Here is an 18,095-nt window from a genome sequence, read left to right on the forward strand (position 1 = left end):
GGCTTTGGGGGTTCCCCAGTCTGTACGGCGGGGTCTCTCTCTCCTCCCCCCGCCCCAGTCTGTCCGGGGGGGTCTCCCCACGGTCTGTCCGGGGGGGTTTGGGGGCTCCTCAGGCTGTACCGGGGGCTCCCCCCTTTCCCCCTTCCCGCTCTGTCCGGGGGGGCCGCAGCGCTGCAATAAAAGCGGAGCCCGGACGGGAGCGGAGCCGGTTTTGTCTGATGAATTGGGGGGCGGGTGTCGGAGTGTGTGTCCGTGACGTCACGTTACTTCCGGCGGCGGGTGACGTCGCGTCCGGCGGCGGGTGACGTCACGTCCGAGGCGGCCCCTCGGCGTCCCCTCGACCTCGGCGCGGCGCCGCCGGGAGCAGCGGAGCGATGGCGGCGGTGGCGGTGCGGAACCTCCGGCTGCGGCACCTCCCGCTGCGGCCCCACGGCCGCTTCCTGCTGCCGCGGGGGCCCGGCGCGCCCGCCCCGGTGAGACCGGGACCCCCCCGCAGCCCCGCCCGCTCTGCCCGGCCCGGGGAGCCCCGTCCCGCCCCCCCGGGCCTGCCCGGTGCCCGCGGCTCCCCCGTCCTGTCCGGTTCCCCCAGGCACTGGCAGCTGCCCCCGGTTCCCCCCGCGGCCCAGCCTCTTGCCCCCGGTCCCTGCCGTGTCCTGTCGGGTGCCCCCGGTCTCCCCCACCAGCCCAGCCCGGTGCCCCCATCGCTGCCCGGTGCCCCCGGTTCCTCGCCCCGGTCCCCTCCCCACCTCGTCCGGTGTCCCCGGTTTCCATCTCCCCGGCCCTGCTCGGTGCCCCCTCCATGTCCTGCCCGGTGCCCCCGGCCTCAGCCACTTGCCCCCGGTTCCCCCCATGTCATGTCCGGTGCCCACCCCCATCGCTGCATGGTGCCCCCGGTGCCTCCCCCACCCCAGTCTCTTGCCCCTGGTCCCCCCTAACGCCCTGTCAGGTGCCCCCGGTCCCCCCCCGGCTCTTCTTGGTACCCCCGGTCCCCCACGTCCTTCCCGGTCCCCTGGTTCCCCGCCCCCGGGCCCAGCCTCTTCCCCCCAGTCCCCCAATTCCCTGTCAGGTGCCCCCGGTGCCCCCGGTCCAGCTCGGTGCCCCCCACCCCGGGCCCCATCCCCCCCCCTCACTGCTCCCCAGATCCCCCCCATCCCTGCGGGGACCCTGACGCCTGTGTCTGTCTGTCTGTCTGTGTGTCTGCCCCCCCGCCCCGTGCCCCCCCCCAGGCTGCCATGTCGTCCTTCGGCGGCCTCTCCCGTGGGGGGAAGGCGGCGCTGGCGGCCCTGGGGGTGCTGGTGGCGGGGGGGGGCAGCCTGGCGCTGGCCCTGCGCTGGCCCCTGGCCGCGGGCGAGCTGGAGATGCACCCGCCACGCTTCCCCTGGAGCCACGGCGGAGCCCTGGCTGCCCTCGACCACAGCAGGTACCGCCGGGGGTGGCCAGGGGAAGCCGGGGGGGGGGGGGGCGGGCAGAGGACCGGGACGTGGCACCTCCTCATCCTCCTCTTCCTCCCCGCAGCCTGCGGCGCGGGTTCCAGGTGTACAAGCAGGTGTGCTCGGCGTGCCACAGCATGGAGTACCTGGCCTACCGCAACCTCATCGGCGTCACCCACACCGAGGAGGAGGCCAAGGCGCTGGCCGAGGAGGTGACACCCCCACCGCGCCCCCCGCGCCCCCCCCCCCCCAGCGCCGCCGCGCCCCACCCAGCTCACAGCCGCTCTCCCCTCCCCGGCGCAGGTGGACGTGCTGGACGGCCCGGATGAGAACGGGGAGATGTTCACCCGCCCCGGGAAAATCTCCGATTATTTCCCCAAACCATACCCCAACGCCGAGGCGGCGCGAGCTGCCAACAACGGGGCGCTGCCCCCCGACCTCAGCTACATCGTCAACGCCCGGTGAGCACTCGGGGCTGGGGGGGACACGGTGTGGCGCATCCTGGACCCCCGCGGGGGCTCAGGGTCCCTCACCGAGGGGAGGAGGAGCTGGGGGGGTCCCTGCTGACCCCCCCTTGCCCCCCGGCGCAGGCACGGGGGCGAGGATTACGTGTTCTCCCTCCTCACCGGCTACTGCGACCCCCCCGCCGGCGTGACGCTGCGCGAGGGGCTGCACTACAACCCCTACTTCCCCGGGCAGGCCATCGGCATGGCCCCCCCCCATCTACAACGAGATCCTGGAATTTGATGACGGTAAGAGGGGCCCTGTCCTGCAGGGAGGGGTGGGGAGTGGTTCTGGGGGCGCTCAGCCCCCCCGTTGCCCCCCCAGGCACGCCGGCCACCATGTCCCAGATCGCCAAGGACGTCTGCACCTTCCTGCGGTGGGCGGCCGAGCCGGAGCACGACCAGCGCAAACGGATGGGGCTGAAGGTGGGTGTTTGCCCTGGGGGGCTCGGGGGGGGGCTGGCAGTGCCCCCTCTGTGGTCCCCCCCCCCCACCCCCAAAACACCGTGGGGCAGAGCTCGACTCCCTCCTCCCCCCCCCGCAGATGCTGATGATCTCGGGGCTCCTCATCCCCCTCATCTACTACATGAAGCGCCACAAATGGTCCGTCCTGAAGAGCAGAAAAATGATCTACCGGCCCCCCAAATAGTTGGGGGGGGCAAAGGGGGGGTGCCCCCACCCCAGCTGCACCGCCTGGGCCACGCACAACCCCTGGCACCCCCCCACCCCAGCTCCTTATTTAACATCGAACCCCCACCCCGGGGGGGGCGGGGGGGGGGGGGGCGGCGCGGCGCCTGAGCTCCGGGTGGGGGTGTGGGGGGGAGCGGAAATAAAAATTGGGTTGTTGAAGGGGAAAACGTTGGTGTGGTCTGTGGGGGGGTCGGGAAGGGGCCGATGGCCCCCGCTCGTTTTGAGGGGGCGGTTGTGGCAGCACTGACAGCGAGGCTCTGGCACGCAGAGGGTTTATTGGGACAGGACCTGCCGCTCCCCCCGCTGCCGCGGAGGCTCCGTGGGCCCCCCCCGACCTGCCCCCCCCCCCCCCCCCAAGTCCTGGGGCCCCGCATCCCCTCCCCACCCTGCGTCCATCCGCAGCTCTGTGTCCCGCTGCCGGTTCCGGGCCGTCCCTTGGCGCTGGGGGCGGGGGGAGCAGCCCCCGGTGGCCCTCGGTGGGGCCCCCCCCCAGCCCCGATGGGCTCCCCCCAGCCCCGGGACTCAGTGGCAGTTCTGGCAGCGGGGGTGGCACCTCTGTCCGTTGACGTTGCAGCGACATCCGCCGCTGGTGTCCCCGGGACCCTGGGGAAGGCGGGTGGGGCACAAGGTCAAGGTGAGGGTCAGGGGGACCCCGCAGGCTCACAGGGCCCGGGGGGGGGGGTCCCTGCTGCCCCCCACCCCCCTGGGATCGCTCACCCCGGGCCCCCAGCGCGGCCCCTTGGTCACCCAGCAGATCTCGGTCTGGCAGACGGTGCAGCGGATCCAGTCGCAACCGTCTTTCTTCTGCACCACGATGAGGCAGGTGGGGCAGTGCATCGCCTCCCCGAGCTGCACCAGCGTCTGGGGGGGGCGCAGGGCCAGCCGTGAGGGACGTAAGGACACTTTAGACCCCCCCCCCCCCCCAGCTCCCTGAGACCCCCCTCTCAGACCTGCAGCATGTCCTTGGTCTGTCGGGCAGCCGAGTCGTTCTGTGCCTGGACCTGGAGATCGTCCTGGTACTGGCGGCAATTTTTCCCTTCGTGGATGGCCTGGGGAGGCGGGGGGGACACGGCTCAGCGCCGCAGACCCCCCCCGAGCCCCCTCTGTGGTGTGGTGGTGGCAGGGGGGGTCTCACCTTGCAGAGGAGGCAGTTGAGGGCCTGGCAGATGGGGCAGCGGAACTCGTTGACGGAATCCTCGTAGATGCACCAGCCGCGGCAGTCGGTGGTTTTGCAGTGGAAGCTGTTGTGGCTGCGCCGCTCGGCCAGCACCAGGCTCCGCTCCAGAAACCGTCTGTACTCCTCCGGCGTCACCAGCTGCGCCGAGAGAGAGACACGGGGCAGGGGCAGGATGCGGCCCCCCCGTCCCCAGCGCTGCTGGCGGCGTCGCAGCGGGACACACTCACCGCCCGGATCTCCCGCTCCTGGAGGTGGCTGCCGCAGGCGTAGGAGTCGTCGCGGAAGGGACAGGCCACCTCCGGCTCCTCGCTGTAGTTGATCACCTGGCGCAGGCACTCCCTGGGGGAGCAGCACCCCGTCAGCCCCAGGGTGGGGGGCTCGGGGCCTGGCACACCCCCCAGGGTGAGGGGCTTGGGGCCTGTCACTGCCATGGTGGGGGCTTGGGGCTGGTCTCTGGGAGGGCTGGGGGGGCTCTTGGACCTGTCACTGGGAGGGCTGGGGGGCTCAGGGCCAGTCACCGCAATGGCAGGGGGGGTTTGGAGCTGGTCACTGTGATGGTGGGGGCTCAGGGCTGGTCACTGGGAGGGCTGGAGGCTCCTGGGGCTGGTCACTGTGACAGTCAGGGGGTCACTGTGAGGGTGGGGGCTCATGGCCAGCCACGGGGAGGGTTGGGGGGTCTCAGGGCCAGTCACTGTGACAGTCAGGGGCTCTTGGGGCCAGTCTCCACAAGAGTCGGGGGGGCTCAGGCCTGGTCACCATGATGATGGGGGGGGTCTCAGGGCCAGTCACCGTGAGGGCTTGGGGGGGGGGGGTTTGTAGCTGGTCACTGCAATGGGGGGGCTCAGGACTGGTCAGTGTGAGGGCTGGGGGGTTTTGGGGCCAGTCACTATGGGGGTGGGGGGCTCAGGGCTGGGCACTGGGAGGGTTGGGGGTGTCAGGGCTGGTCAGTGTGAGGGCTGGGGGGTCTTGGGGACAGTCACCACGAGGGCTGGGGGCTCTTGGAGCTGGTCACTGGGAGGGCTGGTGGGGGGCTCGGGGCCAGTCACCGCCATGGCAGGGGGCTCAGGAACAGTCACCATGATGGTGGGGGGTTCAGGGACAGTCACCGTGATGCTGGGGGGGCCTGGGGACAGTCACCCTGAGGGCTGGGGGGTTTTGGGGCCGGTCACCGCACTGTCGGGGGGCTCGGGGAGCCCGGGGGGGGGGGGGAGGGGGGCTGCGCAGGGCGTTACCTGCAGAAGGCGTGCAGACACTCGCGCAGCAGCACCCCCTCGCCCGGGGCCACCTGCTGGTAGCAGATGCGACACTCCAGCACCTCCCGGCTGGCCACCAGCACCTCCTCCTCCAGCTGCAGCAGCTGCTGGAAGTTCCTCAGCCGCTCGGCCTCCAGCGCCTGCCGGCGAGCAACAGCCCCCGTCAGCCCCCGTCAGCCCCCAGCACCCCAAATCCAGCTCGACCCCCCCCCAACCCCGAGAGGCCCCAGACCAGCGTTGGCCAACTGCGAGCCCAGGGAAGTGGCCGGATCCCACCAGGATGACCCCACACCTCTCGCAGCCCTCATGGCCACCATCCAAGGGACCAGGGCCACCTATCCCAAGCTCCCCCTCTGGCTTCAGTAGCCCGGCTGTGCTCGGCAGGGGTCAGGTCTGGATTTGGAGGGACCCCCCCCACCAAGGGAAAGGAAAGGAGATGGGGACATGCTGCTGGCTGCACCCTGAGGCGCATGGGCACCGAGCCACACGCTGGCCTTTCCCCAGCCTGTGCCAAACCGAGGGACGCAAGCGCCAAGTCCCGGCAGCCACCGAGGGCCCCGGAGGGGCCGCGCCAGCGTTTTGGGGGGTACTTTAACCAGTTTTGAACCCCTGTGATTTCCTGGGTGTGGCGCAGGCGGCAGCGGGGCCCCGGGTGCGCGGGGACGCTCGACACGACGCTCGGCCACCGCCGCAGCCACAACCCCCCGGGGTTCGGTGTCTCGCCGGGACACCACCGCGGCCTGCTGCCCCCCGGTCCCACCCTGCGCCCCCTCCCCGAGCTCCAGCCTCCGCTCCTGGCCCCCGGCATGGCAAAGGCGGCAGCACCGAGGCCCAGCGGCCCCGGCTCTGGCGTAACCCCGCGAGGAAGCGCCCACCGGTTGCGCTTCCATTTCACGGCACAAACCACCCCCGCGGGGAGCACAAGAAGATGGCGAAGCCGCGCTGGTGGGATAAGGCTTTAATGAGGGAAGGAATCCAGCCGCGGGCCCTCGCGGGAGGCACAACCCAACCCGAGGAGCCCAGACGAGGGGTCCCGTCCTCCCCCCAGCCCAGGGGCCGCCACCTCCAAAGCCAAACGCAACACGGACGAACCAAACCGGGAGCTGGAGGGACCGGCAGCACAGAGCACCCACGCGGGGCTCGTGGCACCGGGGACCCCCAAACCTGTGGCCACACCTCAGCTGACAGCCCCCTCCCTGCCCTATTCCCGTGGGTGCTGCGGGGCCAGCGCCCGGTGAGGGCTTGTTGCCTGTTCCTGCTGATGGCCACCCCCGGCCAGCACCCAAGACCATGATGCCACCCCTCTGCCTACGGAGCAAGGGGAGCAAGACCCCCAGAGCAGGGTCCCCCCAGACCTCTGAGAACCCCTGAGCAGGGTCCCCCTGAGCCTGAGACCCCCCCCAAGTATGGCCCCCCTGAGCCTAAGACCCCCTGGAGCACAGTCCCCCTGAGCCTGAGACCCCCCCAAGTATGGCCCCCCTGAGCCTAAGACCCCCTGGAGCACAGTCCCCCAAGCCTGAGACCCCCCCCCAAGTACAAGCCTTCCCAAGCCTGGGACCACCTGAGCAAGGTCACCCTGAGCCTAAGACCCCCTGAGTACAGCCCCCCCAAGTCTGAGACCGCCTGGAGCAGGGTCCCCTCAAGCCTGAGACCCCCCCAAGTATGGCCCCCCAAGCCTGAGGCCCCCTGGAGTGGGATGCCCCAAGCCTGAGACCCCCAGGGCTTGGCCTCCCCCTCCCCGAGCCCGAGCCCCCCAGCACAGGCCCAGGCCCAGCACAGACATTGCTGATCCCCGGCCACGCCAGCTCTTCCCTGAAACCCCGATAACGGCACCGGCCGCCCCCACCTCACACCATCCCTACCCCGGGGGGGGCTCAGACCCCCCAGCGAGCCCAGCAGGTGCAGGGCAGAGCGGCAGCAAGGCCAAGGGCCGGCCAGTGACACAGGCTCTGGGTTGCCAGCACAGGGAGGCAAATTAAAAACTCCTGTGGCCAGGACAGCGAGTGGCAGCTCCTCTGGGGGGGCCGGGATGTGCCCCCCTCCCTGCCGGCACCACGGGGAGGACGAGCAGCACGCCCAACGCCACAAACCCAGGAGCTGCCGCGCTCCTGAGGGGCCCAGACCCTCGTGTCCCCCCCTGCAGCAAGCAGCACTTGTCCCCCCCACCCCGGCAGCTCAGGGCCTCGCCGGCTCTTCTGCAGAAATTTCCTGCATCAGCTCTAGGGTCTGAGCAAAGGGTGGGGGGGGCCCTGGCGGCAGCCGCTGGGCGCACGCGGGGGCACCGGGGGAGCCCTGGTGGGCACCGGGGGAGGGGGGTGACGGGGCAGGACGGGGCGTCCAGGCGGGCCAGGCACGGGGCGGCTAGCAGAACTCGGAGGACAGGTGGATGAAGTCATCCAAGGAGGCCGAGCCCAGGACGCAGTGCGCAGCTGAGCCATCCTCTCTCCTTCCCTTTTCCTAGCGGCATCCCGGCACCAGAGAAAAAAGAAAGAAGAGAAGGTTTGGTCAGTGCCTGAGCCGGTGTCCCGCAGCACAGCCCCAGCTTGGGGCCGGGAGGTCCCATCGGAGCCCCCCCCCACCACCCCAACTCCCTGAGAGGTTTCTACAAAAGGGGCGCGGGGACAAGCGCAGCCCCACGGCTGCTCGGCCCGGGGCCGCCGTCTGCCAGGAGAAGAAGGACCCGCCGGACCGGGGTGCTGCGTCCTGCCGAGCTCTGCCCAGGGGTTTTGGGGGCTTTGGGGGGGGGTCACAGATCCCTGCCCTGCCACAAATCGCTGCCAGCGAACGCGCACACGGCCCGACTCCCACCGCTGCCGTCTCCTCCAACAGCCGCAAAACGCCTCCGCGCTCACCACGCAGCACCTCCGAGCCGCTGCTCCTCGGTGCAGGGGGGGACGAAGGGGGCTGCAGCAGCCCCCCCCCCACCCCGTGCTGCCCCTCGGGGCGTCCGCTTCGCCCTTCCACACCCATTTCCCCCAAGCAGCCAGTGTGGGAACCCGTGATGCCGCCGAAGTGCGCCGGTGCCCCGATCCTCCCCGGGGCTGGCCTCGAGCGCAGGGTGCGGGGCCGGTCAGTCCCCCCCTCCCCGTACCTGCTGGTACTGCAGGATCCCCTCCTGCTCCTGCTGCATCCTCCACAGCTCCGTCTCGTCCGGCTTGTAGGTGCCAGGGACCACATAGTCCTCAGGACGGTCTGTGCTGCACATCTCGCAGCCCGGCCGCGTGGGCTTGTTGATGAAGGTGCATTTTGGACACGACCAGCCCGCCTGCGGGGACACGCGAGATGTAGAAGCTGGGAAATAAAATGCTTTGGAGAGAGGGGAAAAAAGGGGGGGATAGGACATGGAGGAAGCCCCCAGCACCCCCAGACTGGGCCAAAGGGAGGATCCGGGGGGGGCAGAGCAGGGTGGCGGCAGTGGGGATGCACCGTGGGCCACGTACCTGCACCGGCGAGGGCAGACTGGTGGCCGCGGGCTTCGACTGGCCACTGAAAAGGTCGCCCATCTGCAGCGCATCCAGGTGCTGGCTGATCTCGCCGATGTCCATCTTCCTGCCGGGCTCGTTGCTCCAGCCTGGGGAGCGACGCCGGGGAAAGGGGAAATGTTACAACCAGCCCAAGGACCGGCACCGGGCCTGGCTGCCAGCGTGCCACACTGGGCTGGGGGGGCCACTTGTCTCCAGGGAAGAGGCTGCTTGGCCCAGGTCAGCCCTGGGCAGGGAGGATGGATCCCAGGGAGGGCAAACCCCGGGGAGGATGGATCCTGGGGAGCACAGGTCCCACAGAGGATGGACCCCAGGGAGCACGGACCCCAGGAAGGACGGATCCCAGGAAGGATGGATCCCTGGGGAGCACAGATCCTGGGGAGGGTGGACCCCAGGAATGATGGATCTTGGGGAGCACAGATCCCAGGAAGGATGAATCCCAGGGAGGATGGACCCCAGGGAGCACAGACCCAGGAAGGATGGATCCTGAGGCACACAGATCCCTGGGGGCACAGATCCTGGGGAGCACAGACCCCAGGAAGGATGGATCTCGGGGAGCACAGATCCTGGGGAGCACGGATCCCGGGGAGCAGCCCTGCACCCGGCTCTGGCCCCCTGCGCTGGAGCCGTCCCAGCCGGTGGCCGCGGGGAGGGCAGAGGAGAGCCAGACCTTTTTTAGGCGACATGTTGGGCAGGGTGTTGTATTTGCGCCTTTCGGCGGCGTCATCACTCAGCGAGGAGGTGGAGCTGAGCATGACCTGCGCCTGGTCCTCCTCGTAGCGCTGCTCGGTCAACTCGGCCATCTTCGCCGAGAGCAGGTAGAGAAACGCCGTGTCGCCATCCCTGCGGATGCCGTAGGAGGAAACGGTCCGTTCGTCCACGCACAGGCACTGCCCGATGATCCAGCGCTGAACCAAGGGGTGGAATCCGTAATCCTGGAAGACCTGGGCGGCCGGAGAAACGGGGAGGGTGAGCCGGCAGCCGCGGCTTCCCCGCAGCTCCTCACCGCGGCTCGGCAGGCGCCGGCGAGCCGGGAGAACGGGCGAAGAACCGGCTCCACAAAGGGAGAGGAGTAGGGGGGAGAGTCCAGCTCCCCCAGCGCCGGTACAAGCGGTTAAAAAAGGGGCTGCGGGGGGTGGGGGTGTCACACCGGTGCCAGCTCCGTACCTGCTGCTTGAGCGTTGCTATCGTAGTGTGAGCACGGACCCTGAGGGTGATGCTCGCCGAAGACGTCGCATCCTCCACGCCGACCTTCATGCTGGAGGAGAGACCGACGCCGTTACAGGAGGGACGCCGCGATCGGGGCTCCGGCGGTGCCACCGGGGTCCCAGCACCGCGCCCGGCACCGGCCGCTCGTGGTGTACGATGCTCTCGACCCGCGGGGCCAAGGCCACAGCCGATGCCCCACGGGGGGAGTCCCGCGAGGTCTGACACCGGGTTTCCAACTACTGTCACATCCTGGGAAACTGGGACAGGCACCCCCAGCCTGCGCCCTGCCTGCCTCCGCCGGCAGCTCCCGGCTCACACCCCAAACCCCACGTTTCACCCTCACAGGGAACTTGTTCCCCCCGCATTTTGTTTATTCTTTACTCCAGCCTTTTCCCTGCAGCCTCAACAGCAATTTCCACTTAGACACAGCAAGAAAAAACATCGCCTTTTCCTTGCTCTAAACCTGGTGCTTCCCAATTCCCCTGAGCCTCCTGGTCCACGGGAATAAACATTCCCCTGCTCCGCTCCGGCCCCTCGCGGACCCCCTCGCCCCGCCGCTGCCTCTCCCCCAGCGCAGAGCCCGAACCTTTCCAGCTCTCCTGGTAAAAGCGTTTCCTGCCTCTGACCATCCCACCCCTTCCCTGCACCCGACACAGAGGGGAAAAAGCTGCATTTTCCAAGCGTTAAGGCAGAACGTGCAGGTAGTGGGATCGCTGGGGGGTTCCCTCCCCTCTCCCCAACAACCCCGAACGCTGCGGGTCGTGCCGAGCGATGCCGCTGGCACTCGCACCACCCGCAGTTGCCAGCCTGCTGCTGCCTGCCCCTGTTTTGCGTTTACCAGCACCAAATTCAAGTGCTCGGAGCCACAAGATCCGGCTGGAAGCCCAGACCTGGTGGCTTGGCGCCTTTCCCCGGTTGTTTGTGCGTCCCTGGCACAGCCCTGTCACCGCAGACGCCTCTGCCCTCTGCTCCCAGCCTGTGCCTCGCGCCCCGTCACGACCCAAAGGATGCTGCCCCCATTGTCTTCCTCCCCGAAGGTTTTTGAGGAAGCTCATCAGGAGCGTTTTGGCGGTGCTGGCACAGCACGCCAGCCCCGCTGCCGTGCCCTGCGGCTCTCCGACCCGCACCGGGGCACTGAGTCGGAGACACAACTCAAAAATCAGAGAATTCCAGGTCGGAAGGGACCTCAAGGATCGTCTGCTCCAACCTTTCTTGGCAAAAGCCTGGTCTAGACAAGCCCAGCCCCATTCCAGCCCAATCCGAAGCATCTCCAGCTCTTCCCAATGCCAATGTTTATCTGTGAATCTCCTCGGCCTAGTCCTGGCCACCGTCTTGATACAAAAACCAGTGTTTTAACCTTCTTGGAGGCCTTTTCCAAGCCTGCGCTGCATGTGGCAGCGCTCTGTGGAGCGGGTCCCCCGCTGGGACCGAGGGAGAGGCTGCCAGGGGGTCCCCAGGGCCCCCAGACAGGGGGAAAATCCACAGAGGGGCTGAGCTGAGCCTGAAGCCTCCACAGAATCAGGTCGCTGCCACGCCGGCTGCTGCCTGGACGGGCTCACCCTCTGGATTCCCGGCTGTTCTGGCAGCACCCAACGTCCTGCTGCTGTATCCCCCCACTCCCTCCTCCCGGGAGCTCGGGAATGACAAACCCAGGACCCCAGAGCCCTCCAGAAACGCTGTGGCTGCCCCAGCTGCCCGTGGACCGATCCCGACGGAGGGAATTCCCGAAGCAGCTCGGCTCCAGGGACTGCAGGAGGCTCTGCTGGCTCTGCCGGCCCCAACAGACTCGCGGTCGCCGCCGTGACAGGCAAAACCACATCAAAAAGACAGAGCCAAGGGCCACGGGGCAAGCGACCCCAACGTCCATCGACCCACGGGCCCACCTGGGGCAGGTCGGGCTCCCGCGGAGGAACAGGAGTGTGCTGAGGGTGCGTGGTGGAGTTTTTGGTAGCAGGGGGGGAAGTTACAGCGGTGGCCACCTGGGAGAAGCTTCTCAAAGATCCCCTGGCTCTAGGTTGGACACAGCACCAGCCACAGCCAGGCCAATTCGCAACGGTGCTGCCGGGATGATGGACCACGAGTGGAAGGGGCCAACGCGGAGCTCGCGCTGCTGGGAACGCACCCACAGGTCTGGCTGCTCCTAATTCCCACCGATGCGCCCCTCGGGGGGGCTGGGGAGGGGCCCAGCTCTCCCCCATCACACCCAGCCCCTTTCTGGAGCAGGGAGAGAAATCCCCCCCCAGCCAGCCCCCAGGCTGCAGCCACAGCACCCCCATTTAGGCTGAGCTCTCAGGACAAACTTTAGGAGGGCTCAACCACTCCCGGGCAGACGCAGCCCCCGGGGAGGACTCGGGGCGGAGGGAGTTTGGGGGGGACCGTCTCCCGGGACAGGGGCGGCACGTGGAGCGGGGGGAGAAGGCAGAAGAGTGTTTCCCCCCCCGCCTCGGAGGAAGGAGCGGCGGGACCGACCGCACCCCCCGTCCCCTGCGCTTCGGGGGGAGGAGGTTGAGATACCGGGAACAAAACTGAGCTCAGGAGGAAGGGAGGGGTGGGGGCAGGTGGGTCAGGACACGGCAACGCTTCTCACCGTCCGTCCTGTCTGCCAAGGGCCGGTATTGGTGGTGGTTGGAATTAAGATAACGGCCTTTTTCTCCCACTACGGAGCCTGCCTTTTGCCCGTGACCGTTAACGGGTGAGCGGCCCCTCCCCGTCCTTATCTCCACTCCTGAGCCTTCGGGGGGGTTTTCTCCTCCCCAGCGCTGGGGGGGAAGGGGGGAGCGAGCGGCTGCCCGGGGCTCCGTGGCCTCCGCGTGGGCTCCGTGGACAGGGGGGACGGCGGGGCTCACCTGATGTCCTCCGTGGGGTAGTTGGATTCCTTCAGGAAGATGCTGAGCGTGGCCTGCTGGCGAGCCAGGGCCACCGCACACTGCGAGGCCACCTCCTCGTCGCCGTACTCGATGGCCTGGGCGAGGTGGAGCGCCAGGTCCTCTGCGGCGGGGCGGAGAGGGAGAACTGTGAGATGGCAAACGCCCTCCCCGGGGCACGGTGTGACTGCTGCCGCCGGTAAAGCCAGAGCCTGGAGGGGCCTCAGACTGCGGGTGCCATCGCCTCGCGGCGAGGAACGGCAATTCTGGTTCAGTTCAGGCCAGAAACAGCACGGAGGGGCGGGAGGAGGCCGGTGCGAGGCTCCCGGGGAGCACGCTTGCTGCTCAGCCGATATTTTGGGGACGTTTCAGGGATGTTTCGGGGGGCACCGGGAGCTTAGCGCTGCCCCTCCTCAGACAGCTCGGTCAGTCTGACAGCCCACAGTGACCTCCAGGCCCGTGGCATCCCCAGACTTGGCTTGGGGGGGCTCATCCCACGGGATCAGGGTGTGTCCGGGTGGCCACCGGCATCCCCGGCTGGTGTCGGAGAGCGCGTGGCCAGCAGGACCCAGGCAGGGCTCGTCCCCCTCGAACCCCGGGTTCGGTTTTGGGCCCCTCGCTCCGGGAAAGACACGGAGGGGCTGGAGCGCGTCCAAAGGGCAGCGGAGCCGGGGAAGGGGCTGGAGCACAAGTCCTGAGAGGGGGGAGCTGGGGGGGCTCAGCCTGGACAAAAGGGGGCTCAGGGGAGACCTCGTCGCTCTCTGCAACTGCCCGACAGGAGCTTGGAGCGAGGGCGGGGTCGGTCCCTTCTCCCCGGCGCCGGGACGAGAGGAACCGGCCTGACGTGGCGCCGCCGGGGGAGGTTTAGGTGGGACGTTGGGAACAATTTCTCCAGCGAAAGGGTCGTTGAGTGCCAGAACCGGCCACCCGGGGCAGCGGGGGAGTCGCCAGCCCGGGAGGGGTTTAACAGCCGCGTGGGGGGATGCGGGTTAGTGGGGGCCTGGGCAGCGCCGGGGGGACGGTTGGACTCGGGGAGCTCCGGGGTTTTTTTCCCAACCACTTGGTGATAAACGAGCCTGTTGTCAGCCCCAGGCCCGGGGAGCAGCTGGGCCTGGGTCTGAGCCAGTCTCCCACGGGGGGTTGGCAACGTCTGATCCACCGAAAGAGCCAAAAAACCTCCCCCTCGCCCCCCTCAAATACCTTTCTCAGAAAGCTCCAAGGACAGAGCTGCCTCTGGATCCTGATCGGCAGAGCCGGCCCCGGCAGCGGCGGGCAGGGACGAGGCCTGGGCTGCCAGCGTGCTGTCAGCGGCTGAGGGAAGGCAGGAACGCCTCAGGGCAGGGCTGTCACCTGCTGTCACCCCCTGTCCTCCCCCAGAGGTATTCTCCGGCCCTTCGGATGCTCCAACGCACGCAGGGAATCCCCCTCCCCGAAGGTCCCTCCCCGGGTGCGCAGGAGTTCTCGCCCCGCGCTGGCCCTGCCGGCCCTCGGGCCACCGGCCCCGCTGACCTTTCTGCACCTCCCGCAGGGAGCTGCTGACGATCGTCCACCACTTCTGCGCCTCCCGCTCCTCCTCGAAGTCAAACACCAGGGGCTCATCCGAGGAGCCGAGGACCGTCAGCTCATGGCACGTGGGGCTCCTCACTTTGTACGAGACGTCCTTGAGGTCGTACTCGGCCACGTTCTGGGGGGAAGCAGAAGGACCAGAGGGTCACGCCACGACGAGGATGCGTCGGGCGAGGGGGAAAATCCTCGCGGCCCCACGGTCTCTCACAACACCAGCGCAGGCAGAAACACGCACCAAGCCTCTGTCCCCGGGCGCCCAACCACAAACGCTGCCCGAAACGCCACCCCCCGTGCCCGGGGCTGTCTCCGAGCCCTGCAGCCACCCCGTCCCCTCCACCGCAGCCGGGGGCCACCGCGCAACACCCAGGGCTGCGATCGGCTCCGTGGCAGCGCAGCCGTCTCCACCGGCTGCCCCCCGTGACCAAACGCACCCCTTCTGCAAAACCAAAGCGCAGGCGACATCTCGGACGAGTCCAGCTGCCGTGGTGCCAGCTCTCGGGGGAAGCCGGTTCCTTCCCCCTTTTACAAGCTGTGGGAAAACCCTTCCCCGCGCACACACATGCTTTGGGGGGGGGGGCTCAACTTTCCCCACCAGGCCCTGCCAGCTCCCCCCAAGCCCCACGGGGCGCAGGACAGCCCCGGTTGTCCTCGGGTCCCCCCGGCTTGGCTTTACACCAGAGCTTTCAATTCCGTTTCTGGTAAAATGGCAGCTCGGGAGGAGCCGGGGCACGGGGACGGGCCCTGCACAGCCACCTGCCTCCACGGCCCGGACAGCAGGCAGGAAGCAGGCAAGTGCTGCCTGCACGGGCAGGGACGAGGAGGGGGCTGGAAGGAAGTCTGAGAGAAACCTCTGGTTTCTTTGCCCTTCACCCAAATTTAACATCCTGCCAAGTCCCCCTTGGCCCACTGTGCCCTGTCCCAACAGCAGGATTATAGGAATGGGGGGGGAAAAGAACAGAGAAGCTGATGTGCAGCCCCCCCGCTTGCCCTTTGTGGGGGTAAAGCCGATCTGGGAGCAGCTCCCGGGGGTCCTCAGCACCCACGTCCCGGGGGGAAGGAGTCAAACGAGGGAGGAACCGGGGACGTGCCTTTGCCAGGGCCACCTTCCGTCCCTGACACATGGCCCCGCAGCCCTGCCGCTGCCTCCGGCTCCAAGCCGTTATAGGAAAAGGCCCAGAAAAACAGGGTTTCAATTCACCGGGTTCCTGCCATTGTGCCAAGGGGCACCCTGGGGTGCTGCCCCCGTCCACGGAGACATCAGGGGAGGCAAGGCAGGGGGTGACAGGCACTTCCAGCTCATCCTCTGCCTTCGCAGGGTCTGGGAGCCGCCGAGCGACTGGCCCGGGGCTCGGGTGGGAGGTTTCGGCTATTTAACCTCTCACCTCCACCTCGACGCCGGACCCACAACGTCGTCCCCCTCCTCCCTCCCAGCTCCCAGCCCTCCGAGCAGCTCCCGCAGCCGGCGCAGGCTCCCGTTACGCTGGGCCAGGGCGGGATTAACGCAGCCGAGAGGGTTTTACATCAGCAGCTGGCCTGCGTTATGGCTGCAGAGCAGCTGGTCCGACACCATTTGCCACCCGCGCCCGGGCCGGGAACTCGGTCCCGGTGAGGCTGGCACGTGTCTCCCAAGGGCACAACAGCTGCTCCCTGCAGCACTTTGACCTTGAGAGGGGAGGCGGAGAGGCGGGCTCAGGGCTGGACTCCGTGGAGCCTCGCCAGGGACTGCGTTTCCCTTCCTGTTGCTCGTCCCTCGCACACAACCAAGTCCACGCCGTGCCGGCGGGCACCTACCGCAGTCCTGCCGCGCTCTGGTAGAAACCGAAACCCGGGTTTGAGCTGACCACAGGAGCACCCTCGGGGACGGCAGGAACCGTCACGGGAAGGGGAGTGTGAGCCGGGGCCCAGATAAAGCCCAGAAACCTCGGACTTTGCCAGGAAAAGCACTGACGGCCGTCCTCAAGCCGCGGGGGGCTGGAGGGAAAGGCAGCTCCCGGCTCCACTGAGCAGCCCCCGTGGGTTCATTGGAGCCAACGCCACCCCCAGCAGCAGTGACTCGGCAGGGGGGAGGTTTCCAGCCCAGCACAAACCAGAACCCGGAGCGAGGAGGGGGAGGAAAAGCACCCCAAGAGCTGAGGCCTGAGGAAAGGTCTCGGCCCATGTGCAGCTGAGCAAATTGGGGGAAAATCAGCCAGGAGTGGGTCTACTCCTGAAAGAGGGAGCTGGGCAGGCTGGAGGAGCGGGGCTGTGCGAAGGTCATGAAGGTGAACAAGGCCAAGCGCGAGGTCTTGCACCTGGGTCTGGGCAAGCCCCAGTATCAGCGTGGGCTGGGGGGCGGACAGACAGACAGACGGACGGAGAGCAGCCCCGCGGAGAACTGGGGGATACTGGGGGGTGACAAACAGGACGTGAGTCGGCACCAGGCGCTGGCAGCCCAGAAAGCCAAGTGTCTCCTGGGCTGCAGGGAGAGGGAGGGGATTGGGCCCCTCTGCCCCGCTCCGGGGGCTCCGGCTCAGGACAGACACGGAGCTGCTGGAGCGGGGCCAGAGCAGGGACATGGAAATGGTCCGAGGGCTGGAGCAGCTCTGCTGGGGGGAGAGGCTGAGAGAGTTGGGGGGTTCAGCTGGAAAAGAGAAGGCTCCGGGGAGACCTTAGAGCGGCCTCCCAGGACTGAAAGGGGCTACAGGAAAGGGTGGGGGATCTCATCATCAGGGGGGGAGGGATAAGACGAGGGGGAACGGGTCTAAACTGACAGAGGGGAGATTTAGGTCAGATGTAAGGAAGAAATCCTTCCCTGTGAGGGGGGTGAGGCCCTGGCACAGGTTGCCCAGAGAAGCTGTGGCTGCCCCCTCCCTGGAAGGGTTCAAGGCCAGGCTGGACAGGGCTTTGGGCAACCTGGGCTAGCGGAAGGTGGCCCTGCCTGGGGCAGGGGGTGGCACTGGATGGGCTTTAAGGCCCCTTCCTCCCCAACCCACCCCGTGAGTCGATGGCACCAAACTGGCGCTGTAGCCGGCCCCTGGAGCGAGGGGCTCTGGCATTTGTCCCCCCCGAGCAGAACCAACGGCCAGTGCCTCAGCGGGGACGGAGGACGGGGCAGAACTCAACCGGCACCAAAAGCTGAGCGCCGCCGGGACACGCTGCCTGCGTGGAAAGCAGCAGCACAGCCCTGCCCGGAGCTGCACCCCTCCATCGGTGGCTGCCGGACCCTCCGGTACCGGCACGGCCGAGAATCCACGCTGAGAACCCACGGGGCTGCCCAGAAACCAGCTTCCCCCAAATAACCCTGCCTGGGCGGGCAGGGCACGGGCATGGACAGGGCATGGGCAGAGATGGGCAAGGCATGGGCAGAAGCACAGGCAAGAAGCAGGCAGGATACAGGCAGAGATGGGCAAGGCACGGGCAGAAGTACGGGCAGGGGCAGGCAGGGCACGGGCAGGGCCGTTCCCCCTCACCGGTGGGATTCGGGGCGCCCGGACCCCCCCGCCCCCCCCCCCCCGCCTTCTGCTGCCGTACGGCCCCGCCCTGCTCGGTTACGGGGCGGATTTATGAGCCGCCGCCGCCAGCCCCCGTCCCCATCCCCGGGGCCCCCCGGTCTCACCGCGCCGCCGGCCGCCTCCGAGTGCCGCAGGCCGAGGCGGAAGCGTCGGTGGCCGCCGGCCGCCGGTTCGACGCTGAGCTGCAGGCGGAGCGCGGCGGCGGCGGGCAGCGGCGGGAGGCGGGAGGGCCGCGCCAGCCCCGCCCGCACCGCCATCAGCACGGTGGGCGGCGGCGGCGGCGCCGGGGCCGCGGCCGGGGCCGGGGCGGGGGCACCGGGCAGAGCCATCGCCGCCGCCGCCGCCTCCCTCCGCCTGCGCCTCCGCCCGTCCCGTGGGTGTGTTTGTGTCCCCCAACACACACCCGCCCCCCCACCCGGAACGGAGCGTT

General features: G+C 68.6%; 2 protein-coding genes across 2 annotated transcripts; one reads left to right on the plus strand and one right to left on the minus strand.

Annotated features, from left to right (window-relative positions):
- The first annotated feature begins 306 nt into the window (after positions 1 to 306).
- On the plus strand, positions 307 to 2,782 carry CYC1 (cytochrome c1). Its single transcript, XM_074824395.1, is given in 8 exon segments — positions 307 to 473; positions 1,227 to 1,420; positions 1,516 to 1,642; positions 1,734 to 1,891; positions 2,021 to 2,144; positions 2,146 to 2,182; positions 2,259 to 2,359; positions 2,478 to 2,782. Coding segments are annotated over 8 exon segments (945 nt in total). The 5' UTR covers positions 307 to 374; the 3' UTR covers positions 2,583 to 2,782.
- A 237-nt stretch (positions 2,783 to 3,019) lies between these two features.
- On the minus strand, positions 3,020 to 18,009 carry SHARPIN (SHANK associated RH domain interactor). Its single transcript, XM_074824525.1, has 14 exons — positions 17,770 to 18,009; positions 14,118 to 14,292; positions 13,809 to 13,919; positions 12,591 to 12,732; positions 9,703 to 9,793; positions 9,206 to 9,479; positions 8,494 to 8,624; positions 8,145 to 8,318; positions 5,033 to 5,193; positions 4,028 to 4,139; positions 3,759 to 3,938; positions 3,574 to 3,672; positions 3,341 to 3,484; positions 3,020 to 3,226 (listed from the first exon to the last, which is right to left on the minus strand). Exons 1-14 carry the CDS (start codon positions 17,992 to 17,994, stop codon positions 3,146 to 3,148), a joined length of 2,100 nt encoding a protein of 699 aa, XP_074680626.1. The 5' UTR covers positions 17,995 to 18,009; the 3' UTR covers positions 3,020 to 3,145.
- Between the last annotated feature and the right edge of the window lie 86 nt (positions 18,010 to 18,095).

The sequence above is a fragment of the Strix aluco genome, chromosome 1, assembly GCF_031877795.1.
Source record: "Strix aluco isolate bStrAlu1 chromosome 1, bStrAlu1.hap1, whole genome shotgun sequence".
In the NCBI taxonomy this organism is placed as follows: Eukaryota; Metazoa; Chordata; class Aves; order Strigiformes; family Strigidae; genus Strix; species Strix aluco.

What these genes read in the sequence shown, in the direction of transcription:
- SHARPIN (XM_074824525.1), bottom strand. Translation starts at nt 17,994, where the DNA reads ATGGCTCTGCCCGGTGCCCCCGCCCCGGCCCCGGCCGCGGCCCCGGCG. An exon ending in TACCCCACGGAGGACATCAG is followed by an intron (nt 9,794 to 12,590) that starts GTGAGCCCCGCC and finishes TCTCTCCTCCAG; the next exon opens with CATGAAGGTCGGCGTGGAGG. An exon ending in TCAACTGCCTCCTCTGCAAG is followed by an intron (nt 3,673 to 3,758) that starts GTGAGACCCCCC and finishes CCGCCTCCCCAG; the next exon opens with GCCATCCACGAAGGGAAAAA.